At 39.4% G+C, this 24,906-nt stretch overlaps 1 protein-coding gene across 5 annotated transcripts in view; it reads left to right on the forward strand.

Annotated features, from left to right (window-relative positions):
- Positions 1 to 24,906, forward strand: part of SOX5 (SRY-box transcription factor 5) — a 493,077-nt gene that overhangs the window by 414,167 nt on the left and 54,004 nt on the right. For 4 of the 5 annotated variants that reach the window (XM_074144406.1, XM_074144405.1, XM_074144407.1 and 1 more), the window contains one exon: positions 18,643 to 18,789. The exons of the other annotated variant lie outside the window; for it this stretch is intronic. In XM_074144406.1, coding sequence (XP_074000507.1) covers positions 18,643 to 18,789 — 147 coding nt within the window. The remainder of the gene's footprint in view (positions 1 to 18,642; positions 18,790 to 24,906) is intronic. 5 annotated transcript variants of the gene reach the window in all.

Here is a 24,906-nt window from a genome sequence, read left to right on the forward strand (position 1 = left end):
AGGAGAAAAGTATTGCAGACTCCTGGATTTACATCCCTTAACCCCTTTGCCATAGAGACTGATCACATCACAGATAACTTACCCAACCAGAAACCTACAACAAGTTTGTTAAGTTGTCTCGGAGACTGACAAACTCTAGGATTTCAGAGAGCAGGGCTGTCAGCAAGCTACTGCTCGAGTTGTCTTTCCCTAATGGACAAACATATAAATCAAACAAAAGCAAAATAAAAAACATGTATACAAGAAAGGAAGGCATTTTAAAAAGTCGGTATGATTTTAAGCTAGGAGAAGCTTTAAAATCAGTATCCTGTGATTATCAATACAACAGGAAAGCGATAAGAAAGTTTCAAATACTCTCACATTACTAGAAATTGAGATTTTTAAAAAGTGTTTTCCAGTTATATCTGCAGCTCTACATCTTGCTGTTTAGTGTGATTGCTCTCTCTATTTAAAATCTGTGTTACAGCAGAATCCTGTAGCCATATTGTCAGCTTTACTTTGGTTTGGTAACCACAGCTGTGCCACACACTGCACCAGAGGCAGCTGACAGGGACAGTCTGTTTGTGGCATATCAAGGGAGTCAAATTGTCTTTGGGGACTGCTGCAGAGTGGCTTTTTTCAGCTTCTTCCTATAGGTACAGTGTCTGTTTCTTCCAAAGGGACTGCCAGTTTGTGTGCAAGGGAATGAGGCTCAGAGCCATGGGGTGCCGCCAGGGTGGTACCCGTCCCCCCGCCTGATGCACTTAGGGGCCTGAAAAGCAGCGTCCCTGCGTGCCTCCCCAGGGGTGCCGTGCTGGGGAAGGCCAGCCGTCCCCCAGCACACCTGGGCAGCAAGGCCAGCAGCGTTGGCCGCTGTGCTCTCCTGAAGGTGACGTGTCCGCTCTGCAGGTTACACTTCTCTCCACGTTGGAGTGTGAAAACAGCATCTGGCAACAAAGCCTTTTCTTTTTCTAGTTTTTCTTTTCCCTTTCATGGCTCAAAACACTCTTTACAAATTATAACAGTGTGTTCTCTGTTAATGCACCAAAACATTACAGCTTGTGATAGTGTTATTAAAGTGTTTTGGGCCATTACCATAGAATACAGCAGCATATTTATTTCATTAAGGGAACCAAATGGATCTAGCTGAATTTGGCAAAAGAACGTGGCTGAAGTCCTACTTTATATCTGATGTTGATTTTACCATTAAACTCTGAACTGAAAATTAGAAAGTTCACAATAGAAACACTAGTAGATGTGCTACATTTTTTAGTAAGTTAAACTGTCCTTAAATATCTCTTACTTTCTGCACAGTAGTTCTACATTGGTATTTGTTCAGTATTCCAATATTTACTTTACAAACTTGGGGCTTATTGATGTTTAGGGTAAGCAGTATGCTATGTATGTATAGCTTACATTTAACTCACCATCCTGCTGTGTCACCAATAGCTGCTTTGGAATATAGTTCCTTTTAGTCCAGTGAACCCTGCTTATCCTATTCCCATTCTCATGGCAGCCTTGCTTCTTGGTAGACACTGGTCTGATATACTGGTGGCGAAAGTAATTCGAACGGTATATATCAATGTTTGTTTGGATGAGATTTTTAAAGAGGCCTGAAGGGATTTGGGAGCCCAGCAATAATTAATTTCTTACGGTGGCTTTGAAATTAGGATATGCAACATTCACACTTAATCCTTCCTCCTTTCCACAGCTGTTTTATTTTTCCTGTGATTAGTTTTGTGGAAAGGAAACAGTCACCAAAATGATATCAGAATGCTTGACAGTGAGATGGCATTCATTCGGTAACTCAGTTTTCATTGGATAGAGTGAAAGACATGAGTACTCAGCATTTCCTACCTCTAGTCCAAGCTGGTTAAGCTCATGTTTGTGTGGTAGCTTGTGTTTCAGTGCTTAGTGCTTGCTTTCACCTCAAGTGGGAAAAAGAGAGAATGAGCATAATTTCCCAGCATTTTGTGTTGTGTACCAGGATGTCATATCCCATATACTTGTGCATTAGAATTTCATTTTTGCACAGGTGTGGGACTCTAACCAAACTGAATACTGCCCCAAAAGCAGTGTTGGGTACCCTGATTTTTATCATACGTTGTTAACATGAGTAGATGAACTTGTACACGTGATCTGAGCTCAGACAGAAAAAGTTAAAGAAGAGATTCTAAAATGAATCATGGCCTACCCTGTTAAAACTCAAAGTGTTATTTTTTAATTTTTTTTTTTCTTTTTGCATCGCATCAGTTTATTCAGATAACTTCATTTCACTTCACAGTAACTGCTGCTCAGAATCGTGTCCTTAATGGATGTAGGATAGGTAGGTTCTTGCACATCAAATGTTTCTTTTGTATCACACTGGGTGGCATTACAGGTTTGATTTCACTAAAAGGTATTGTTCGTGATCAAGTGTAGAAAGGAATGAGTATTTCAAAAAAAAAAGAGGAAATGTTAGATTAAAAAAAAGCTGATTTGTCACTTTGCTCATTGACTATGAACTGAATAGACTTCTAACCCTTAAAATACTTTCTCCCCCCTTTCCCTTTTTATTGCCTGGAATCTTAAGAGCTTTATCATTTGCAGTCATAAAATGAAAATATACACCAAACCCTCAAAGGGCAAGTATGAAATTAAATTATATTTGGGCAGCTGTAACCTTTTAAAACGATCAGATTCCAGTTAATGTATTTCTTCCTGTTCTGAGTGCTGCCATGGTGTTTGATGGTGGGAAGCAGTCCAAAGGGCATTGGGAGATAATAAATTCACTAGAAATTTCACCCTGAGGCGAGCCTCGATACACCAAGGCTTCCATTTAGCAGGACTGACCTAAAAATCTTGTCACATCCAAAGGTCATTTAGGTTGGAGTTGGTGTGTCCCATCTATCTTTGCCTGGTGCAAAGAATGACAGCTGAGCTCATAAACAGCATCAGAATATGGAAGACAATCAGGAGGGAGAGAGAGGAGAGGGAGGAAGGATAATACCTCTGACAACTTCCTAGATTTCCTCTAGGCCGATGAGAATAGATACCATCTTCGGGGTTGCTTGTTTCTGCTACTGCGGAAATGGCAATTCAATTTAAAGAGGTTACAGTTAACTGTGGAAGTCTAAAAACAAGTGATTCCCCCCATGTCTGCAAAAGCCATGTAATGCTGCTAGTACACATCATACTGTCCCCAAACATTTTATACTTGTTGTCAGTCTGGTTAGTCAAAACAATTTACAGTTTATACAATGCCTAATTTTCAACAAGGGTCATAAGTCTAAAAAGCTGTCAGTGATGACACCGATAGGTGTCATCTATATGAGCAGTGATTCTAAGGGAAATAATTTGGACAATGACACTAATTATAAACAATACTGGAAGGTAAGATATTTTCAGTCTTACAAGAAAATCTGTGATGTACGTCCTCTGGGACGTTACTTATCCTAAGCTCATTAAAATTGGTATAATCCTCCTAAACAATGAATTGAAGCAAAAGGCCTTTAAGGATGACTCTTATCTTCCAGTCATAGTTCTTACTTCTGCAATGGGAAGCTCCAGTGGATCCTTCCTATGCTTGCGGTACATTAAATACTGGGGACAGGGCTCAGAGTTGCAAAACAGAAGTATATTTGAAGGACAAAGATCTAACTTACCATAATTGGTCTTACTTAATTGGGGATGAGCCGTGCAGCATATGTCCGTTGTATCCTAATGGTGTGAATCTCCTTCTCAAAATTCTCTAAGAGGGGGATGAGAGAGACTGTCTGCCAGTCACCGCTGGGATGCAGGCAGCAAAGATTCCCTCCTCTACATCCTGTCTTGCTTGGAAAAAGAAATTGTAGTTGGTGGTCAGTGCCCTTCTGAGGTATGGAAACACCCCACTGTTGGAAGAAAGATACCATGTGCAGCATAAGCATTGGTTTGACTCTTCTTGGAACATTAAATTGAAGATAAAATTTACAAAGAAATAATTACATAAAATCAGTGTAACCTTGGACATATGAGAAAAAAATCAGAATGTAACACCCATGTTCCAAAATCTGCAAAATATTGAATAAGTTAGGTATCTAACTCCTCCTGGGAATTTGCTGACGTCTCTCCGTGAATTTTAGTAAATCGGATCCTTCTGAAGAGGATTGCAAATTGTATGTTCCTTTGCTTGTTAAAACTAAATGGAGTATAACTGTTATTTTCAGAAGTATTTCACACATTCTTACAAACATACTATATTTGAGGCAAACACAGTAAAGAAGGGCAAGATTGGCCAGCTGTCAGTGTTTGTCTTCATTTTCCTTGGGTTCACACTCTACTTTATGTTAACATATATGTTCTCTACACAAATCCTAAGTAATTTACAGGCAACTTTGGGGGAGTTATATGCCCTTTCCCACATGTTCTGTGCTGAAAGTGTAGCTGTATGCCTTGCCAGTTGTACAGATTTGGGGAAGACAAAGTCACTTTCCATCTTACTTGTGTAACATGAAAAAAGGAAATGTGTATGGTTCATCAACTTCAGAGAGGACACACATATTTCACTTAAAAAAAATTCAACTCCTAACACAAAATTTTAAAAATTACATAGACGTGCTGAGCACAGACTAGCTAGGTTTCTTCCTGGTTTGTATTCAGGATGATGCAATGAGAATCATCTTTAGCCATGGGTGCCTAATGCATATAATTCATCTGGCCTGAAGTTGCAGATTCCATTCTAGTTTTTATAAAGGGACCTCAGGGTGATTAGCTCAAACCTAGTCAGGTGGATTTCTCACTTATCCCCACTTTGTGTCACTTTTCTACTGTTGTTTACTTTCCTTCTTCATTTGCCCAGTCCAGTTAGTAAGCAAGTAACAGTGGACAGTAAAGTCAGAATATTTCTGTGATTGCTGTTGGGACACGGAGCCTCAAGAGTTTGTATTTCTGTAGTGGTTGGAATTTGTGAAGGACACTGAGCTGGAGTCAGTGCAGACAACTTTTTAACCGCCAAATATGTGTAGCTTCCCTGTGTTAGTTGAGTTTCCCGTCCCTGGGAAGAGGAGATGATCTGTTGTGCTGGTCAGTGCATTGCTTCCCTACATTTTCATAGCCACATTGATTCCATTTCATGCCAGATGACTTTGGATAATCAACAGTGATCCTGAAGTATGTCAATGTTGTTAAACATATGATGGAAAGATAGGTGGTGAGAATAAGGATTGTATTTAATGCTGCGATATTGGGAAGTGTTTTTATGTCACCTTAGATGTTCCTTTTATTGTGAATATGATCACTTTGATCATAGCCTGAATTATGCCATGATATTAACTAGAGAAGTTGAGAGATATTTTACAGTTGCTGACTTTGGCAAAAACAAGATGTGTCCCTGCGTAATGGAGGACTGTACTGTTTCTTGCATTATTCATGCTTCCCACGCTGGAGTCACAAACACTGGGTAATGTTAATACTTGTCATGGAAAAATTTAATTGTCAGAGATGTTTATTATATTAACGATAGATGGGAGGGCCCACAAGAGACCTTCCCTATTCTGGATTGAAATGTGACACGTAATTAGCGATAAAGGAAGGCACTGTATGGAATGGATTGTTGCTATGTGGAGAGAAGCGAGGAAGTTCCCTGCTTGACATTCCCAGTCTTTCCCAAAATGGAGATATATTTACCAGTCGCTAACTGAAGAAGCAATGAGTACTGTTCACCCTCCCACTGTAATGAACAGCCAGACTTGGAGCAGCATAAAAAGGGTCAATCAAATAGGTCGTACATCATATGAGGAGGCAGATGTTAGAACATATTGTAATGGATTGCTGTGCAGTATGTGAAGATGGCTTGTGGAGTACAGGGATGGGGGGAGAGAAGCTATCAGCAATGCTTTCTGTCATGGTCACTGTAAATATCCAATTTTTTGAGGAAAACTTCTGAATGCAGGACATCAAAGCGTTAGCATTCCTGCTATGTTAGACTTGCGGGTAGAATGATGGAAGTAGAAAAGGAATAGAAGCATGAGTCCTTCTGTAATACTCTGTGTAATATGACTGTGTCTAGATATTATCTGTGCTCTGCCAAAGTCAGCGTTAGCCTTGGAATGTGTATTTTACCTGAAAAAAAATTACAGAGCTTCAGACTATATTAAACACAGACTATATTAAACTATATTTTAGCAGCGCCCCTAATTCACACCCACTCAAACACCTCCTCGCTCGTTAACCCCATCATCAGACCCAAGTAACTCAAGTGAAATGAGATGGCATTAGGAATGAGGTAATGAACAAAGATTTCTGGATAATGTTATTACTTCATGATAGCAGTTCTTGTTAGAGTGACTACCGTTAAGAGCTTCTCGGTATTTCCATTGCAAACTCTTTGGTACTCCCACCCCTTCTGCTTTATAGACAGCTACTCAGCCAGAAGCAATTTAAAATTTGATTTTACATCAATTTTGGCTGATGTTTTGAATTGAAAAGAGTTTAGTGTTTCGGTACTGCTTTCTAAAATATAAAAATTGCTGTTTTTTCCTTCCTAATCCAAATTTCCAGCTGAACATTTTAAAATATGGATTAGCTCTTTTTGTAACCCAGGCACATTATTAACAACTGAAAAATGTCTCCTAAGCACGCACAGTAATTTTGCTATTTAATCATTTTTGGACAAGCAGATCCACCTTTATGTTATAAAAAATTCCATGGTAAAAATTGGTGAGAAGGGGACAAATTTCCAAAAGCACTGTTTTCACTGAGAAGTCTACACTTTTTATGTCTGTTTTTTAAGAAAAAGTTACTCGAGCCTCAAAAAAATTGTGAAAATCAATTTTAATAAGTAGTCAGGGATGGATCAGATGTACTCATGGATTATAGAACTTGTTACTAGTTAATACAGTGCACGTCACTGGTTGTAGAATATGTGGATGTGTAGAATCCTTGAAGAGATGCGTTAGAGGTTACAGCCCTGTGGCCAATGAATGGATACTTTTTGCCTAAAAATACAGGAGTTCGGAAAGATGCATTTCCACAAATGCGGTCAGAGGGCTGGAGCACCTCTCCTATGAAGACAGGCTGAGAGAGTTGGGGTTGTTCAGCCTGGAGAAGAGAAGACTCTGGGGAGACCTGATTGCGGCCTTTCAGTACTTAAAGGGGGCTTATAAGAAAGATGGGGACAAACTTTTTGGCAGGCCTTGTTGTGGTAGGACAAGGGGTAATGGCTTTAAACTAAAAGAGGGTAGGTTTAGACTAGATATACAGAAGAAATTTTTTCCAATGAGAGTGGTGAAACTGGAACAGGTTGCCCAGAGAGGTGGTAGATGCACCATCCCTGGAAGCATTCAAGGTCAGGTCGGATGGGGCTCTGAGCAGCCTGATCTAGTTGAAGGTGTCCCAGCCCAGGGCACGGGGGTTGGACTAGATGGCCTTTGGTGGTCCCTTCCAACTCAAACTATTCTGTGATTCTGTGATTTACTAGATGATTTTCATCTAGTCTTACGAGCAAAATGCTGTAGAGTTAAAGGAGAGAGAGAGGACACTTCCATAGGGTGGCCCATGTAAGCTGGAAAAGTCTGGGACTGAACAGCTTTCATCGGGATGGATGGGTGGCAGTGGAGAAATATGGAGAAGTTTGTGTTTTCCTTTGTCAGTTTGATACTAAGAAGTAGAAAGAAAGCTCACACTTGATGTGGGAACATGAGGCTCCAGCAGCTCTTTGTTATCCATATGGATTGATAGAACTGGAAGCAGCCACCGTATTCCTCTTAGCTGAATATATAGTTCCACAGTTTGTTGTATAACCTCTTCTTGTGCTTGAGTGATGCATAGCATGTGAGGAACATAAAGATGTAATTCCCTTTGACCTTCAATCATGTTATTGTGCCTACAGCTTCTTAAACCGCGAGTACAACATGTGCCAGAAGAGGCATATTGGCATGAGTTTCAGGCTAGATTTAAGGCTTTTCACGCGTGGGCTGAAGTCTGACCATGCAGTGTCATTGAACCTTAGCGTTTGCGGTTTCATTGCAGTGAGAGTCAGAAACTGAATCCTGAGGGATTTCAGATGTTTTCAGAGACCACTTTTGGGGGAACAAAGTCTCTAAGAATTAAGAATTAAACTTCTCTACATGTCCTAATGGAATATGCAAAGTGTCACTCTTCCCATTACATCAGTGTAAGCATGGAAATAATGAGATGAACCAGAAAACAGCTTCTTATGTTATTTCCTGAGAAGTTTGCCAAAGCTTCACAGAGGTTTTGGGCTCTCTGGAGTTTTATGGGCTCCATTGGAGAGGGCGTTTTGCAGACCACACCCATTTTTATCGTAAAATCAAAGAGTAAAAAGGATTGAACAGCTATTGAGTTGTTTCTGCTACTTCATTTGGTTAAAGGGGACTTTTGTATAATGTAGCAAACTCCAAAATAATGAAATTAATTGAGTGCTTTTCTACTTTCTCAGCTCTTCTCAGCAATTTTGTTAACAAATAATGGCACTCTCCTCCACAAACTCTTTGTAGCCTGTCATCTTCTAACCTCAAGCATCCCAGTTCAACAAAGATGCATTTGTTTTTCTAAGTATCTAAATTATCCAGCTTAGGGCTAGTTTGAAGTTAGGCACTTCTGTGAGTTTAAAGTGGATAGGACTCACTTTTGAGAACATTAGGAGGAGTCTGACCAGAGCAAAACTTGGCTTGTTTCTGGTTTGGAACACAAATCAGATTTACTCTGATTCAGCAAGGCTGAAAATATTCTAGATCAAAGTTGGGCCAATTTCTATGTCCCTGGTTGGAATTATAGTTTCTCTACGGGTCTAGTACGTTTGATTGACCTTTTCTTTGTCTTTAGTAATACCTAGACCACAAACGTTCTGTTTTAGAAGAGGAGATTCCATGTGGGTTAAAGTCAAAGGAAAAGTACATGTGAGCTGGAGCTTTCCACAGTTCTTGTCGTGTATTCTGCTCTTATGGAAAGGGATCATAGTGTGCTGCTGGGAAGGAGAACTGGTGCCCTGTATTGATCCCATGACTTCACAACGGGATCCCGTAGGATGAAGTAGGACTTGTTATCTTTCTGGAGGACTTGGATAATGAGCATGTAAGGCAATGAGCATGAACAAAAATTACATGAGATAAATGGCTTGCTGTTGAACTCTGACAGAACTTATTTGAAAGTTTTCTGCAATACAGAAACCCTTAAACTGGAGAGCTAGCACTGCAGGACCGACATTCTTCTCCCCCAAAATAATAACGTTGCTCTACTTTCTCCACCTCTAAAAATAAAATAAAATAAAATAAAATAGCTGCTGCAGCTGAATAAAGTTGCCGTGTCACATCCTATTAGTTCTCCCTGCTAAGGAAAAAGGGAAGGGGGGAAAAAAAAAATCTCTTCAGAACTATTCTAGGAGTCAATTTGTTTTAGTTTAGCTCTCAAAATAAGTACGTTTTCTTCTGCAACTCAGAAGGTCTGCCCATCACTGGTCCCTCCCTTTCAATATTCTTCTTCTACCCATACTTCCTCCTTTACGTGTTCTTTTCAGGGAGGCTTGGCACAAGGGAAGCAGCTCAGATGCGGTCCTTAGTTCCCCTTTAAGGCCCAAACATCACATTCTTTCCTTGCTACCCAAACTGGAAGAGAGTAGCTGTGGTTCTCTAAGCCTGTGAAGGTGAGCTCTGTTGAAAGTTGCTTATGATGGCCTAAGAGTTTGTCACTGTCTGTCTCCTGCACCTTTATGCAGACCCTTTGACCACATAATACAACTCAGTTCAAAGAGCAAATTAAGCTTTTGAATGAGCTGAGTAGATGTCACTGAGCTCCTGTACACATCAGATAACGGAGGAACAATGTTAAATTATACTTCCAAGGACAACAGATACAATACTCCAGGTTCAGAAATATTCTTAATGTCAAGAGGGAAACAGACTAGAAAGAATGTGTTTCTCATTTCACTATTTGATATCATAATTAACAAATGAAGACATAACCATGGGGGAGCGTTAGGAAATATACTGCGAAAAATATCCAAGTGAATTTTTTTTCAACTTATTTTATTGTTTAATTTATTTCTTGTCCCTTCTTACACACTATAATTTGGTAATATGACACTGTTGCTTCTGGTAGGTGATTATCATCCTTCTGCTACCTTTAGGGAAGGACTTCAGTATTTTAAGACTCGTTCTTATCACAGCTTGTCACAAAACAGTTTCTAGAGCAGGGGTGAGTGCTGTAGTCCACATGGACTACAAAATACCTATTTCATTGCTTTATTCCTGAAGAAGAGGAGGGACAAGTCACCAAGGATTCTTACAGTCATCGAGATACAGGAACCTGATACCATATCAGCATTCAAGTGAGCAAATCCATGTTCTCAAAATAAGAAATGCAGTTGACCTTAATCTTTCTACTATGAGCTCTGCAGTTAACTTCAGGAGAAACAGAGTATTCAGATTTGAAGTCATTAATTCAATATCAGTCCTAAAGCAGGCAAAGAGTTTTCTTGACTTAATTCCCTGTTGAATACAACAACTTAAAATGCAAACAGAAAATCTATAAATAAAAACTGGAGAAAGAGTTGCTTAAGGAGATGTGTATAAAATAGTGAAATGCCTTAATTATTGCTCAGCAATGTGAAATATATAGAACCTTCTTTACAGTAATTCTGCTAGCAGTATTTCTTTATTAACTACTCTAGCCACTTAATGGATAACAATGAATGATTATATACAGTACCAGTCAAGTAAAGCAATGTGATGTGAAATAAGTATTTTGTCAAATGGCCACTCAGAGAATTTTGTTCTCTCAAATGGGAAATTACACTTACTGGAGTCAGGTGCTCTGAGCTAGTTGCCAAAAATCTGGATATATCAAAAAATAAGCTCTTGGGAAACATACTTGTGGTAAACAAATAGGCAGTGGTGTGCCACTTTACTGACTTCAAGCTTCTAATTTGGAAAAGCTGTACTGGGACAGAAGTCACCATGTGGAACCTTCATACAAACACTTCATCTTCATTACAGAACTCAGCTCTATTCTTCATTACAGAACAGTCAGTGATAAAGGGAATGCAGTTTACAAAACAAATGCCCCTTCTTAAGTTACGCATCCCTGTTGTTTGTTGGTCTTCCACGTTACCACTGCCCATTTTACTGTATTCTCCTTAAGGATGTCCTTACTTTAAAGAAATTCTTTTATCTTTTTTTCTAAGAAAAGAATTTCTGTTGGCTTAAAAATAGGTAATAGTAATGGCAGCAAGAATACATTGTATTCTGGTTTTGCACAACAGAATAAATTGTTGCTAGATTATTTTTTTAATACGTACAATATTAATTACTTTCCATGAAGGGGACAGTGTTCATCTGCAACATTTCATCCAACAAGCTTTTTCCAGAAGACATTACCAAGTTTCCTCTCCAATATGCATTCCATATAGTCACTCTATTTCAATTACTGTCATATGGTGTGAACATGGTATGTATGAATATGTAGGCCACTTGGGCAGTTTTCCAGTTAAAAACTCTTCATTTGTAAAGAGCAGGCAATCTTAAACACACAGTTTACAATGATTTTTTATCACAGAAACTAACAGATCTTATTAGCCTCTGATAGGAAGTGTCTATTGATAAGTTCCTACAGTTACATCCTGTAGAAGGATTGTCTTCTTGTTAAGACATGGGACAAAGGAGCCATGAGGTCTAGGCTCTAATCAGGAGTTTCCTACAGTCTTCCTGTGTCGCCAGGAGCGGTCAGTTGATGTCATGAGTGCTGATTCTCACCTTGCTACAATTTGAGCAGCTGTTATCCATTGACAGAATTGAAGACTACTTTTCAAGGAAAACTGGATTTCTTAACATTTGTACAGTGTTTACGGTTAATGTCTTTCCCATAGAAGCTACTATAAATACAAATTGAGCTGTATTTAGCTAAAATGATTGTCCCACCTATTGAAATTCCATTAGTTTCTTATGAAACTCAGAGCTACCGTAAATTGTACGTACATTTTTCACTTTATCCACTGTTATACAAGCAAAGCAAGCATTGTTTTAAATGTACTGCAGTGATGATAGAAGACTTTATTACTTCAAATACAGACTTAAAGCTCATTCAGATTTCAGTGGCCTGGACTCCAGCCTTGTTTCTGGATGCCAAGGATCCCCAGTTGATCATACCCTGAAAGTTCCAAATGAGAAAAGAACTAGTGCATTCAGCCTGGCATGGGCAAAGCGACCCTATTGATGACAGTAGGATTATTCTCAGGAATAAGGGCCGTGGACCTGGAACTCTAGAGATCAGCTACCAGAATCATATTTTATGAAGACTTGTGGTTACTGATTCTAAAAGTGATGTTTTTCTAATACGAGAGAGATGGTGGTTACAAGGCTGTGCTTGTAACTTGCATGCACGAAGTATATAAATGAAGCCTTGTTCTGTTTGTGAATGTTTCACAGTTTTTTCTGAGGAGAACTTGTTTTTCTAAATGTTTCTTTCTCAATCTCAGGTTTTTTTAAGGCTAGAGAGACTATTGGATTGTCTAGTCTGAGAAAACAAGATGTGAAATATTATTTGGCATAACAAAGTCTTTGTTCAAAGTTCATCTTCCAGAAACACATCTGATATTGACTGAAACACCAAGAGTCAAAATCCTCCATTTCTCTAGGCAGTTCCTCTGAGTGTTACCAATGCTCTCTGATTAAAAGCAGCATATTACATATCTGTTAATTTGCTCAGTCTTAACTTTCAAATATTTGTTATTGTTCCTTGATTCATGATTTTCTTACCTGTCTTCCTCCTTTAGGCTAAATGCAGAGGAAAGCTGGGATGGGAGTTTTCAAAGGAAGTTAGCTGGTTTCTGTGGCCACAGGCGAAAACAGTGCAGGTTTTCAGCATTTAGTGTATCTTCTCTAGTCTCTGTGTGGTCCATAATTTTGGGGCGAATTCATCCAGCTTGCTATTTTTTACTTGGTGCATGAAAGAAACACTAGTTCAGGCAAGGTCCCCTGCCAGAAGGAGTCTCTGTGGGACATACGCATACTTCAGCACTGGGAGCCAGGGCAACTTCTTTTAGGAAATGGGTGGGATAAAGACAGACGGTAGGTGCAGTAATAATTTTCCAACTCTGTTCAAAATTCTGAAGAATAAAAGCAAACCAAAGTAAACCAAAATTAAGTGAATCTCAGGATCTTGAGCTATATTGTTCTTATCTGAAATAAGCTCAAAGTGAAAGCTAGCAAACTCAAGCACTGAAGCTGAGTAAAATTCAGCTTGCAATGGGTTCTTTGGGCAAGGTTTTAAAGGAGCTGTTTGAATTTGTGTTCACATATTATCTCTCTTTTCTGAAAAGCTCCTAGTTGGTGCAAACAAATGGCACTTTAAAGCCTTTGCTGAAGTTTTGAATGTACAAATTATAATGTCCCTTTGAAATGTTTGAGTAACAATATTTGAAGGAAACTCAGACACAGGAAAAGTGAAAATTTGCCATTTGTACCTTTCAGATATATAATGAAGAGCTAAATGAAGAACTTGTTTTCACTGAAGATCTAGAAAGCATTGCTACCAATCACTGATTTAATTCTAATTTCTATAGTTATGTTTTGTCCTATGTTGCCACTGCTTTTAAAAACCTGTCTTACAGTAGGTTGTATGTCAAATGTTTAAGTGAATTCTTTTTTTCTTTCTAATTCCTTGTGACCTTTTTTTTTTTTAAATAAAAACCCCACCTGAACAGATCCAAAATTAATTCTTTCTGCCATAATCAAACATTTTGCATGCCTTATACAAGCATAAAATTTGAGGTAAAGAAAATGAAATTCATGTATTCTGAATGAGAGAATCTCAATTTGTACCATTTTTTTCCTCCAGATTATGCAAAAATCAAAGAACAGGGCCATTCATGTGTATATTTTTAATGATGGGTCTCAGAATGACAAAGAAATCGAAGTGTTGGATCAGTCAACAGTTCAAACATCTAAGCACAGTGGTTTGTAAATTCATCACTGGTAACTCCACTGAAAAACTAGCTTATATCAGAAACAAATTTATTGCAGTAACTGATTCAGTTTCCTGTACTACCTGTCTCTATTTCTCTGTGGTTGTATTTTTTTAATAACAGCTCTTAATCTCTACTGTTCACTAATAAAAATATTTTAATAAGAGATAATACTGTAATCCAAATGCCTATAGGTGCTTGAATCAACTGTCTCTGCCTATGTAATTGCTAACACTTTGTTCAACCCTTTTTAAAATTGCTATTAAATCTCATTCTCATTTTCTCTATTAATAGAACAAGAATTCATTTTTAGTGTACCCTCAAAGCAGTAATGAGCGTTGTTAACATGTAACAACAATGCCCAAGGGGAAAGTTTTCAAAGCCGGTCTAACCTTAAGGCTTTGCTATTGATGTACTACAGAGTCATCAAGCCAAGAGCTGTAAGAGCTAGTCCATTTGGAGAGTTCAGCTGCATATTTCTGCTTAATATATTGGAAGAATTATAAATGGTTCAGGTGGTGACCTAGGGAGAATGGGGATTTTTTGTTTAATAGCTTAAGAACGGAGGGGGCAACATTATAAAAATAACCATACCTCCTGCTCAATTTAAAATGTATCATATTATGCTTTTGTTCTGACTTTCCTTCCATACAGATTTTCATAAGAGGTTAATGAGAAAACATTAACAAGGCATGCAATATTGCACATGAGCAGGGAAGCTGAAACATAGTTATTTAGTTATAAACAAACAATAGATGTTACTTTTTAATTGCTTTTTCAGAAGCACAATTCTGCCTTCTTGAGGAAGTATTATCTATCTTACTAAATGCAGAATATTACCCTTATTTTATCTGTTATGTGTAGCAAAAATAAACTTGTCTGAAGCGGTACTGCTTCACTGATTTCCACTGAATGCCTTGGTCACAATAAACCAGTCAAGACACTATAGATTGAACATCCTGTATGAGCTGTAGCACAGCCAAAATGCTTTCCTTGAGGGCAGAATTTGAGATTAAGCCTTTAAGTCAGCAGAAGGTAGTGGAAGTGGCTTCAGGAGTCTCTCTTTGGGATACAAATTAAGAGGCGCAAGAACAGTGTATTACAGCAGTGATACGTAATAACATCATTTTCATCGCATTTCTTGAAGTCTTGGTTTCATTACTGTGAAAAGTGTAAGGCTGCATTTTAGATGATGGTTGGATATTTCAACAGAGACCAACTCATACACTGTTTCAAAATCTGAAATTATATTGGAGAAGCATGGGTAGAAATGTTCTTTTGTTTGAGTTCAATTTGTCTATAAAATGAATGCATAAATTGTTGTCATTTAGCTGTCTGGATTCACAGCACTTGGTCACACCATTGCCCTTTCCTTGGGTACATGCTAAAGGTCATCATGTCCTAAAACTACTAAACATGAATAGACAAGTTCAATAATGTCAGAGCTCAAAAATATTGACAGTCCAAGAAATGTGATGCATGTTGTATATTTCTGTCCATTTTTTTAAAGGGGGGGGAAAGGATGAATATAGGACCAATCTTAGTGCTATAATAGGATTCAGACCCTTGCAATTTCAGAAGCTACATGTTTTTCACTTTAGAGCTGCACCTGATGTTGCTTTTCAGTGGAATAGTTGGTTTGTGTTGCAGGAAGGGACTTTTTAAGATGGTACTCTAACAAGGGACCTCTGTAAGATTTTACTTAATGTTTGTTTTTAATTCTCAAAATGAATTAAATAGAGGTGAGATGTTGGATCTGATAGCAGGAGGACATAAGTTTGTACAGAGCACGAATGAAGGCTTTATAGGTTTCCTTCCACCACTCCTTCCAGATTACTCCATGCTATACTGAGTGCTTCACTCTCTTGAGGTGTATCTGTCCCTGAACTGAGAGTAAGGCATGCATTTGAGATTCCATATATTCCATTTATCACCTAAAAATACGGCTTTTTCCTGGGCTCTGGCATAGGGAAATTCATTCCCCATGCTTATTTAGACATTGTTTGCTTTGCAGGCATTGTCAAAAAGGTGGTAGATGACTGTCCTGTAAGGAGGAACCATGGCTTCCAACACATTTCTCAGTGACCACTGAACAGGTGTAAGATGGTACAGATTCTTGGACACAGTGTTGTGCATGTACTTCATACAGTTTAGTTCTTGCAATTCACTCTTTGGACCTCAACAGAAGGTTGAGAGCTATGTTTGAGGTAGAGATTTACCGCTCTTGTCAGGGTAAGGATTCTGTTTGAAAAGTCTTCCCCAAAGGCTCACACAGAAATTTCCAGCAGGCTCAGTCCTCAACAGATTGGTCCCCGTACGGCCTGTCAGTGATCTCCAGTTGGTTCAGGACTGCTAAGTGTCCAAACTGACTTTGTTATTCTTACCTTTGCTTGTGGACTAGACATATTCTCTGATATCTAATCTATAGATTAGCAGCAAGCTTGAACCTTTCCTGCTCGATGGCTGTTTGGCTTTATTTTGTCTTTTTCCCATAGTTCCCACAATTTGTTTTGTCTTTTTTTTTTTTTTTTTCAATAGGGAGTGAAAGAAAAGGAAAAACTTTCCCTAGATCTGCTCTGTCAGAGTCCGATTATGTTTGAGCTGTTCTGTAACCCTGTATCCTATTTCTTAGACAACTGTTGCCCTTCTGTTATATTAATTCATACATAAAGCTGGCTTGGTTTTCCTTGAACTGCCTGCTGCAGTTCTTCTCGGGTTCACACAGACACTTGTTTCTTTCTCCCTGCTGGATTTAGTCTTCTTTTGAAAGAATGAATGGATATGAACTTCAACTGATAAATACATGCATTTGAATCTGTAACTGATTTGTGGCTGGATTGTTTTTGATTACTTTTATCTGTAGTTGATTTGCATCTATTTGGCTCAGACTCGCTGGGGGTAACACATAGAATAAATGAATAAATAAATTTGAGGAAGAGGCAAGGAGAGAATGGATGAATGAATGGATGATAGGGAAAGAGAGAAAGACTAAACTGAAAGGGATGGATAAAAGGTGATTAAGAAGTACAGAAAAATAAGGAACAAGCAGTGATCAAAGTAGAGAAAAGAAATAAAAAGGATTCAAAACTGGAAGAATAGGAAGTCTGAAAAGAATAGAAAGAGTGAAAAAGAAATAAGAACCTGGTGCCTGATTACACCTGAAAAAGCAGAAATGAGTTACTTTTAATTAAGTGAAAGGACTGGGATTGTGCACCAGTGAAGGGAAGAGTTTGTACGGGAAACCACGGGACAATGTCCAGGGTTGTTCGAGACTTAGAGCAGTAAATCTTGCCCATTTGATCAAGTTAAGTGTTTGCTATAGGGCTTATGTACTCTGAACTCACATTAGCAGTGTCTCTCTACCTTTTGCACAGCTTCATATGGAATACCCCTGTAATGAATCCTCATTTTCCTCTTTCAAACTTGCTGGTTTGCGTTAGCATTTCTTTGTGCCCTCCAATCTGACCTTTGTTCTTTTATCAGCATATACAATTAAATAAAATACAGCAGCAAAACAACTAAGCACCACTAACAAGATTTTCTTAGACTAGTCGTATTGAAGCCCCCTTGTTTTCTCACATCCACTTCCATGTTCCTGCATGTTATCCCTTGTCAAGTTGCATCTCAGAAGCTCTGTTAGCACCTGCAGGCAGAGAGCACCACCGTTCAGTGCTACACATTACACATGTACTGCACAGCACAAATAATACATAGCATGAGTCTTTGATACTGTGACCGAGGAGGCAAAGCCTTTGTTACTACATTACCTGCTGTCTCAGACATCTGACCTCTATTTGGTTTCACCCAAATCCCTTTGTATTCACAAAGCAGCTACACTTGATGTTTCTCCTGCACACCATCTGTAAATTCTCCACTTTTATTCGGAGGTCAGGGGAGCTTCCAGGCACTGCCATTTTCCCTGTTTTCTCGCTGCTTTTGACCTCTGTCAATTAGACTTTTAGTGTAGGACTTAATTTTAAACGGCTGGTTATGATTATAAGTATTCACATGCTAATAACCAAATATGTGTTTAAAGTGCCTTGCTGGTTTAGTTTTGAAGAGAGAAACATTCCCACTGTGTATCTGCTTTGAATCTATCACGGAAAGGGTTCTTAGTCCTGCTTGGAGCTTCTAGGTGCTAATGGACATAGCATTACCATCGATATGTATGGATTTATATTGACTGTAGCAGTTCCCCAGGATCCAACTGAGAGTCGACTCATTGAAAATAAGTGCTAAACAAAGTTTTGGCATACCCTGTCCCAGACAACTTACAGCCTGTGCAAACAAGGCAAACATAGCAAGTAAGATGAAGAAACATAAACCAAACCATCACAACAAGCATTATATGAATTCCACAGGGGTTGATGCATATTATTGGTGTTAAGCCTAGGTTGTCTCAGGAAAGGAAAGATTGCCCAGTGGCTCAGGCAAACCATGAAGATTAGCTTTTGTTCTTTGTTTTGAATCCCTGGACACACAGGGAAGCTAGGACATTTCTCATGGTGACATCTGTCATTTGTCCCCTGAGGAATGAGTCACAAAAGTTGAGATGACAATTCTTGTCTTGAAATATACCAGTGTGCTAAATAAAAAATACCCATCAGAAGGAAAATACATCATCTGTGGTAGGAGAAGTTTTGGGAAAATGACTTATTTATTGATGATGTCTCTCCTCTCTTCTCCCCCATGCCCCTTTTTTGTTCGTTTGTTTGTTTTTACAGCAGTTGTATGCTGCCCAACTTGCTGCGATGCAAGTGTCTCCAGGAGGCAAGATACCTGGCATACCCCAGGGTAACCTTGGTGCTGCTGTATCCCCTACCAGCATCCACACAGAGAAGAGCACAAACAGCCCTCCACCCAAAAGCAAGGTACTGTACCAGGCCCTGCAGCATTGTGTTTCTGACAATGTGGGTATTTCCATGTGTTTGTTGGTTTTTTTCTGAAGTGTGTGCCTCTCAGTTGCAGACAGCTTTGATCTCAGGATGGCTTCCTGGAACAGGAGAATACTCGTAGTGCCATTTTTCTGATGGGAGGACCCCAGCACAGTAACACCAAACAATCATTCGTACATGACGTCAGTAACAGTCACCACTTCAGTTGAGATCCCATGATTTTCCTTGCAGCGTCCTACCTATCACACTGCTGTTTCTTCCATCTTCAGTAACAGGTAGCAGGCTGAGGTGACAGCTCCTTTTCCAGCACACAACTGTTGTTTCCTTTCAGAACACTAAGCCAGAGTCAGGTTCGCAGTGTGTCAATGAGACATGGGAAGTGGTGGGGCATCTCATCTGTGGCCGGATCCTGTCCTGGGGTTCAGTGGGAGTTTCTGGAGGAACAAGTCTCCAAAGCAACGTCTGTTGTGTCATAGAACAGGGCTGGTATCTGTCCATCAAGCCATGGGCTCTGATGAGTAATCTTGGTCATAGCTAGGCAATTAGGTCCATTCTCATTTAAGAAGTCAAGTTAGCAGCTTGCAGTCACATCCGTATAACACTGCAAGTGTGGACTAGTTATACCTAGAAAAAGATACAGAGCATGTCCAGTGGAAGAAAATGAGCTCAGTGTATGCCACAGCTGAGCAAAAGTAAGGGGTCAAAATTGAATGGCACATCTTAGGTGTTGCAAAACAACTAGGAAGAATTTAGCTAAGGAATATAGGGAAAAAGCGGTCCCATTTAGGTGACAGCAAGAGTTTGATAAAAATGTGTCCTTTCTTTTTGTTAGTGTCCTCTAGCATGCTGTCCACATCCTTTATCGTGTCAGAAAAGATTCCTTGAATTGACAGTAGTGTCTTGTTTTCACCCTAACAGTAAAGCAGCACCGATTAAAAATAACCAGACAAATAAATAATGCCATTGTCAGCTCAGTGAGATACGTGTTCAAAGAGTAAAATAGATGGTGTGGAACCAGTAGCTGTTATGTTAATGAATCAAGCTCTGGATCTACATTTTCTTTCTTCTCCTCAGTATAGACTTTCTGACTTCTCCAAATTTATCTTCGGCTTGGCCTCTTCTTTTAAATACTGTAGAGCGAGGAGTCACAAAACCAGGCAGTGTTCGATTATAGTTTTTCAAGGTTTTTTCTAAAAAGTCATGTCTATGGTTAACAAGAGATTTTTATGCATTTTACAAGGGGGTTTTGTGTGTGACTAGCAGCTTGCTTGATCCACTACACTTAAAATCCCGTTGTTGTTTTTGGATCTCTCATGCACAAGCAGAATGTCTGATGAGTTTTAAGGGGACACAGTATTTATTTTGTGGCAATTGTGGTATTAGAAGGCCTGCCATATCTACCAGTACCATCAAGCATAGCCGTCTTACTGGCAGCTGTCAAGATCGACTATGTTCTTCCTTGTGTTTCATTGCCTTTTCATATTTGTAGGTGTTCCAGTGCCTTTGGCTTGCAGTTCTGTAGGACACAAAACTTATTTGTAAATTGGAAAAAAAAAAAGAAAAAAGAAAAAGTGGGCCACAAGGAAAGGAAGGGGGCTCCAAAAGGCTGTAAAATTGTGCAGCGTGAGCCCTGTGATGCATGCTGTTTTCAATCTGCTGTGTGCCAGTTGGAGGCTCAGAGAGAGAGCGAGGGAAAGAGAAAGGATAATGCTGAGAAATGATAGAGTGGCTGTGACCTCCAAGCTCAGCCTGGAAATCCAAGACATTGATTTCACTTAGCATTCCTGCTGAGAAATCCGGCGGAGTTCAGTTGTAATAAAAGAACAAGATTCTGTTCTAATGGTAATGGCGTATGACAGACATATCACTTTGTCTGTCCTCAGCACCAGAGAGAGGAGAATTGGAGAAAGGTCACCTGACCTGCCTGTGGTGTTGTGCGAATGCTATACTGAGCTTTGAACTCCAGCCTGGAAGCACAATTATTTATAATACTAAATGATAAAGAAACCTTTATAGATCCTACAGTAATTAGAATAAAGCTTACACAATAGTGCAGCGGCCTGGCTCAGAAAACACGCTGGCAAATCCATCACAGTGGCAGAAACTGAAGCTTATGTGTTGAAACTAAACACCGTCGTTTGTGTCTGTATGGAACCTGCCTTTGCTTTTTCAAAGCTTGTTTGTGTTCAACAGATCCAAAAGTTTATTGTGTTTGCTGATTTTTATTTTTATTTTTAATTTTTTTTTTTAGCTGTTTTCAGGGAGTATCTGTCTGAGTTTCACAGCCATTTTTTAATTTTTTTTTTTTTTAAGCCCGAGCAGCAACTTGGTTCTTGAAGTTAGTTTGTGCTGGTCTTTCTCACTGTTACTGTACGTCAGACCTCCACAGATGAACAGTTAATGCCTTAGACAAGCTTTCAGTAGATGCTGTTTGCTGAATCTCTATTTTCAGCCCACAGTTTACACTGGCGCAGCTTTGGTAATACGCTCAAGTGTTTGAAGACAAGGAGACAGCCTTACCTGAGAGTGTGTCAAGCTACTGGCAACCATCTAGGTCACTTCTGAAAAGCTGTGGTTTTTTCCTCTTGTATAGTGTTAAAGTTAGCGTGCTGCTCTTTGCAAGGATTCTTCAAAGTCGGCCTCAGCAGCAGATGGAACAACTGTTGGCTCTAGAAATGCTGAGAAGCATCAGGGGGAGTTTGCCAAGGATCATCCTTTAAATCTAGTAAGACTTGAACACATCCCTGAAACTCCTCTAAGACCTTGGCAACTCCTGTTTTGGCAAACCTTTTATCAGTGGCCCTCACCAGTGTTTGAACATTGTGCTGGGCAGACTACCCTGGCATCTTCCATTGTCTCGCTCGCCTTTCAGCAGATGTGACCTGAAATAGTCAAATTCACTTCCTAGGTTTCTGTACTGTAACTTTTAGGAAGCCATGAAGTAAAGATGCCATTATGCTGTGCTGCACACATTCTGTCAAGTTTTGGTTAGGAAACTGAGCTGGTGTCGTACATTCTTCCAAGAAGAAATCTGTGCCAGAAAAATTGATTTAAGAAACAGAGCTAGTGGAGCCTGTCCAAAAGCAAATGCGTGTGTCTTGCGGAAATGGATTTTAACACAGCTTCTTCTTGAGCAGTTTTAAAAACAGCCGGTATGCTAATCATACCATTCAAATTTACCAAGGCCTCCTCCACAACCCATTTGAAAGGCAACTATCTTTAAAGTTTGCCAAATTGTGCTGGATTTCCAAAGTCTGTCTTAAGCACATTTTGCCTTTGATCGTGTAAATGCTTGCATGCTGCTCTGTTGGGTGTTCAAGGTGGTTACGGGCTCCCAAGTAGCAGAGCGCTCCCAAGGAGAGAACAGGCACAGGTACAGGTAAGAACTAGGCGGAATAACCTACCAGTCCATCTTCTGATTAGCTTCAAGCCTCTTGCTTGTATGGGGCCATGCAGGAGATAAAAAAAACCCAATGTTATAGAGAATATGTTTATCTGAACAGTGACCTTTACCATGCTAGCAGGATTCTTACCTGATAGCTAGTCTACACTGACTTCAGATGAGGTGCATTATACTCTTGAATAAGGACAGCAACATCACTCTCACTTGTAAACAGCCAGGACCCTGTTCATTCCTGCCTTTGTTCCTTCCTTTTTATGTTGCACGTATAAATCAGCATCTAGTGCCTATGTGATGCACTATCCTAGCCCTTTCCATGTAACCTTTCAAGTACAGTAATTCTGGAGTGAATTTTCAACGTAGCTTGTAAATGTAGCTAAATGATTCCCTGCATTTAATGGAGCATAGTGCATTGTCTGTAGTATCTGCTGAAAAACAGGAGCAATTCAGTGTGAGATGTGACAGGAGAGAATTCCTGGGCACTTTTCTTTTAACCTTGTTATGACCTCAGCCCTAACCCTACTCACAGTTGTGTCTCCATCAATGGCAACAGCACACAGATTGTCCAAATCAATTTTTTTGTTCTTTTCAAATACTTCTGGCAGTGGTGTTACTATTTGCTCAGCGGTAGCACCTGGGAGTTGTGACAAGGAAAGGAAATGTGTTTCAGACAAGCCAGAAACAGCACTAAGCAGTTGGATATACACAATCAGATTCTCCTCAACTGCAATATCCAGACAAGTATCAGTGTGAATCCTTAACTGAAGATGGTACTTTATTTTCACCTTATCTGATCCTCTGATCACCAAAGTAAATGTTGGATTGGAAGTTTTTCCTGTTGCCTATAATCAGCAATAGAATCACCTTTGAAAGACTTAGAGCTTGCCTCTCTACCACAGCACAGATTGACCGTAAAATGGCCAGAGACTCTCCAGGGGAGCTTCTTCCATTTTTGAGGAATATCTGCTGCTGATGTTACAGTTGCTGCCACGTGCACCAGCTGTGTCTTGCATCCTATTTATAGTATATGAAGGATATAAAGGGATCGACAGGGTTCTTGCTCCATTCTCACCCAGGCGAGGTAAGCCTGGATATGAAACTACAACTGGGTCACTGTTGACTTTTTTACCAAGTATATCTGATACCTGGAACAGAACAAAGAATAAGAGTCTTTGAAAATGGGCATTTTAATTCAGACACACCACAGGCTATGTTATTAGGAAAAGTAAGTAAACTATTTACTATGGGAAGCTGATTGGGGATTTTCCTGTCCCAGTCAAAACTGATGATGGGAGTATACTTCCCAGTTTCAGTAGGAAAGCTTTCTTGATGCAGGATAAACATGTGATGGAAAAAGGAAGAAAAACATCTCAAGGAAGGAGAAAGAAAAAGGCCCTAAAATGGCCTGGTAATAAGAAAACTCATCTAGATGATATTTCTGATTCTATTTTGGGCAAATTGTTGACTTGAACTTCATTTTAGGTGACTACCTTAAGCAGCCCTGTTAACTTGTTTACATTTGTCCCCCTTTCCCTCATTTTTCCCTTTTGTATGATAGCTCAGAATGTGAAAATTTCTCCTGGGGAGATCTTGGGAAAAACACTAAGCTCCGTTATGTATATAGCTGCATCAGCTTGCTTGCCACATCAAGCTATGACTATCACAGAAGCCTAGTAGCTGCTAAGTAGACGTACAGATTCCTTGTACCCATTTTTGAACATGTTAAAGGAAAGTATTTAATTTCAGCTCTACAGATGATAGATGCATTGCCGTTCAAATACAGAAGGATATTGATGTTTCCTCTTCATAACACTTCTTTTGATTTAGTGATATCAAATATATTTTGAAACATAATCTAACTGTTCTGCGCAGCACTGTGAAGTACTTCAGCTATAAAAAAGACAGCTGTGTGATAAAGACAACTGATAGTGGCTGTGTTCAGGTGATCAAAGGACGTGACTGATTGTGTTAGATGGGGCCAAATTCTTTTACCTGAAGAGCACAGAAGAGGAACCTGTCTGAAACTAACCCATTGCACGTGTTAGGCCTCATATACTAATGGCAATTACTGTCCTCTTTATTGATTGAAGAGCTCAGCAGCTGCTGAATGCCTATCCAAGCAGCAGGAAATTAAGGCATCCTTATTTTCATTAGAGAGTACTGACATATTTTAAAGTGAAGAACAAGAGTTCTCATTAAGTTCACATAAAGTGCTGTAAGAAGCACCATCCCTGCTAGAACGTCGGGGCTATGTTTACAGAAGGCTTATCTCCAAGATTTGCAAGGCTCTTCTATTTTTGAGAATTTCAGACTGGACACAATTCCTTATATGCCACTGATTAAAAAAAATCCTTGTAAATTAATCTATTAAGGTTTTCAGCACCAGAATAACAATTAGCACTAGAATATTATAAATGGGTAAATTCAAAACATTTTTCAGTGCTTGCATTTCCCAGTCCCCTTGTCAGTGCATCAAGCAGGTTAGAAATAGCTGTAAGATAATTAAGGAAAAGTTTGTCGTGTGGATGCAGTAACTGAGACCTCATCTGCCTTATCTGTGCTATGCAACTTGGTGCTATGCTACTTCTTTAGCATCCCTGTCCATTCTGAATGGAGACCTTGTAGCTAATTAATTATCTCTTTACCTGGAAGCCTTTTTCCTTTGCTGCCCATGCTTTTAATCCCAAAAGGCA

The sequence above is a fragment of the Numenius arquata genome, chromosome 2 (assembly GCF_964106895.1).
Source record: "Numenius arquata chromosome 2, bNumArq3.hap1.1, whole genome shotgun sequence".
Lineage (NCBI taxonomy): Eukaryota > Metazoa > Chordata > Aves > Charadriiformes > Scolopacidae > Numenius > Numenius arquata.